At 45.4% G+C, this 1897-nt stretch overlaps 1 protein-coding gene across 1 annotated transcript in view; it reads left to right on the top strand.

Annotated features, from left to right (window-relative positions):
• ILDR1 (immunoglobulin like domain containing receptor 1) overlaps nucleotides 1-1446 on the top strand; it is a gene marked incomplete at its 5' end in the record, with an annotated part of 12004 nt that extends 10558 nt beyond the window's left edge. Inside the window, 3 exon segments of the mRNA XM_010173517.2 lie at nucleotides 1-6; nucleotides 8-340; nucleotides 1405-1446. The exon segment at nucleotides 1-6 is cut by the window's left edge and continues 497 nt beyond it. Of these exon segments, the coding sequence (XP_010171819.2) occupies nucleotides 1-6; nucleotides 8-340; nucleotides 1405-1446 (381 nt within the window).
• Nucleotides 1447-1897: the final 451 nt, after the last annotated feature.

Below are 1897 nucleotides of genomic sequence, written 5' to 3'. Positions count from 1 at the left end.
AAAGAGCAGCAGCAGCAGCTCCAGTTTCTACCCGGAGGAGGCCAAGGAGCGTTCTGGCCACCATCGTGGCTGGAGACAGGAGTCCCCAGGGAGGCGAGACTACGAGCACCACACCAAGAGGAGCGACAATCACTCAGGTCAGCGGCGGCACAGCTACTCTCCTCCTTCTCGCCGGGGGTCATGGAGCTCCTCAGAAGAGCAAGTCCGTCTCCCAGCGACAAACCGCAAGCGGCGGCACCGGGCTCGGGAATGGCCAGAAGATAAACCCCCCAGTTATCGCTCATTAGAAGTCATCCCAGGTCAGGACAAGAAGCACAAAGACAGTGCAGGGCCACGCTCGGTGAGTCAGCTGCCCTTTTGCTTTCGCATCTAAGGGAAGAGATGGGAAAGCACTTTTGGGGAGTGAGAGTGAATGTTTGTTACTTTCTGCAGCCAGTTGTCTTTCAAACGGGTGGGAAGGAGCACTGGGTGCCCTGTGCAGCTTGGTTATGAAGAGGCTGCTGAGTTCCCGGCCTTCAGACGTGTGTTACATGGATATAGTGTTCAGGGGCAAGGTGAGCAGGCAAATAAAGTAGGTCTTTTATCACATCCCACACCGGCTGATGTGTTACACCCTCTCACTCAGGTCCCCACCTAGAGCCATTTAGGGCTCTATGTGTTGGGGTTAGAACAGCTATTCTCCTGGCACTGCCTGGGGAGGAAGCACTTCCAGAGTAGGTAGCAGTATTGAGTATCTCTCCGCAACCCTCTCTGGTGTTGGTTTACTTCTGATTTCTTTTAACATGTGCATGACTCTGTTGTTATCAATCTGCAACATTTAATTTTTATAGTATCTCAGTGGTATTTTTAAGATATTTCATATGGGACAGCATCCAGGTAAGATGCCTAAAGATATATGAAATAGGCTTTAAGATCATGGGTGGCTATAGCGGTGAGAAATGTGTGATACTCCAGGCCAGGTGGAAGAGGATGGCTTGCTTGTTGGGACTCCTGAGAACTGACCATGCATTATATGGGCAGTGAACTATTGTTCACAGCTCATCTTGTCAGTTTACATGGGGACTAGATTTCAGGTAGCAACCTAAGTGTGAAAAGATTCATATCCAATTGCTAGTCTAAGACATAAACAGCATATTCCCCCTTTAAAAAATGAAGGGTTTTTAAATTTTTTAAAAATTTAGATGTCCTTTATCACATACATACAGAATTTTACCAGGTGGGACTCTTCTCAAAGGGCTGTATTTTGCACATTACCATTTTCCTTTCTGAGTTTAGGAAGGAAGTGCAGTTCTAGTCCCAGCTGAGATGTGTGTACATTTGCATGGTTTTGTTGTGGTGCTCAGAACAGGTAGGAAGACATATGATTTCCATCCTTGTTTCTGAATCTTTTATTTTCTCTTGCAGGACAGAGGAAGTTCCCACAGTGCCAGAAGCATAGTCATTTAATGAAAGAACTAAGATTCCCACTGGACTTCTCTTAGCTTTTCTACTATGTAGGTTGAGATGGCTGCTCTTGATTGAACAGACAACCAGCAAAAAAAAAAAGATGAAGCAGCTTCCTCTTAGATTTACAGCTCTGAAGAATCTGCCCAGGAAAGCCATACGTAACCCATTTTTATTCTTGCTGTGATTTGGAAACTTAGATTTGTAATGGGCTGCGGTCCATTGAAAACATTCTACTGGAAACAGCAGATTTTTTTTTGTAAATAGTATATTCCCAATCTTTAAAGACAGATACCAGTTGTCTTTGTTAAGTGCCCTGGCACTGCAAGGAGCCCAGTCCGTAGAATGCTGGTCCTTTGCACACCAGTTTCTGGAGAATGGCTCCAATGATCACAGAGTTGTAAAGTCACAGAACAGAAGAATAATTTAGGTTGGAAGAGACCTCTGAAGGTTA

Source organism: Antrostomus carolinensis, unplaced genomic scaffold (assembly GCF_000700745.2).
Source record: "Antrostomus carolinensis isolate BGI_N321 unplaced genomic scaffold, ASM70074v2 scaffold10000, whole genome shotgun sequence".
NCBI classification, from domain to species: Eukaryota; Metazoa; Chordata; class Aves; order Caprimulgiformes; family Caprimulgidae; genus Antrostomus; species Antrostomus carolinensis.
This window is presented reverse-complemented; position numbering and strand designations above follow the sequence as displayed.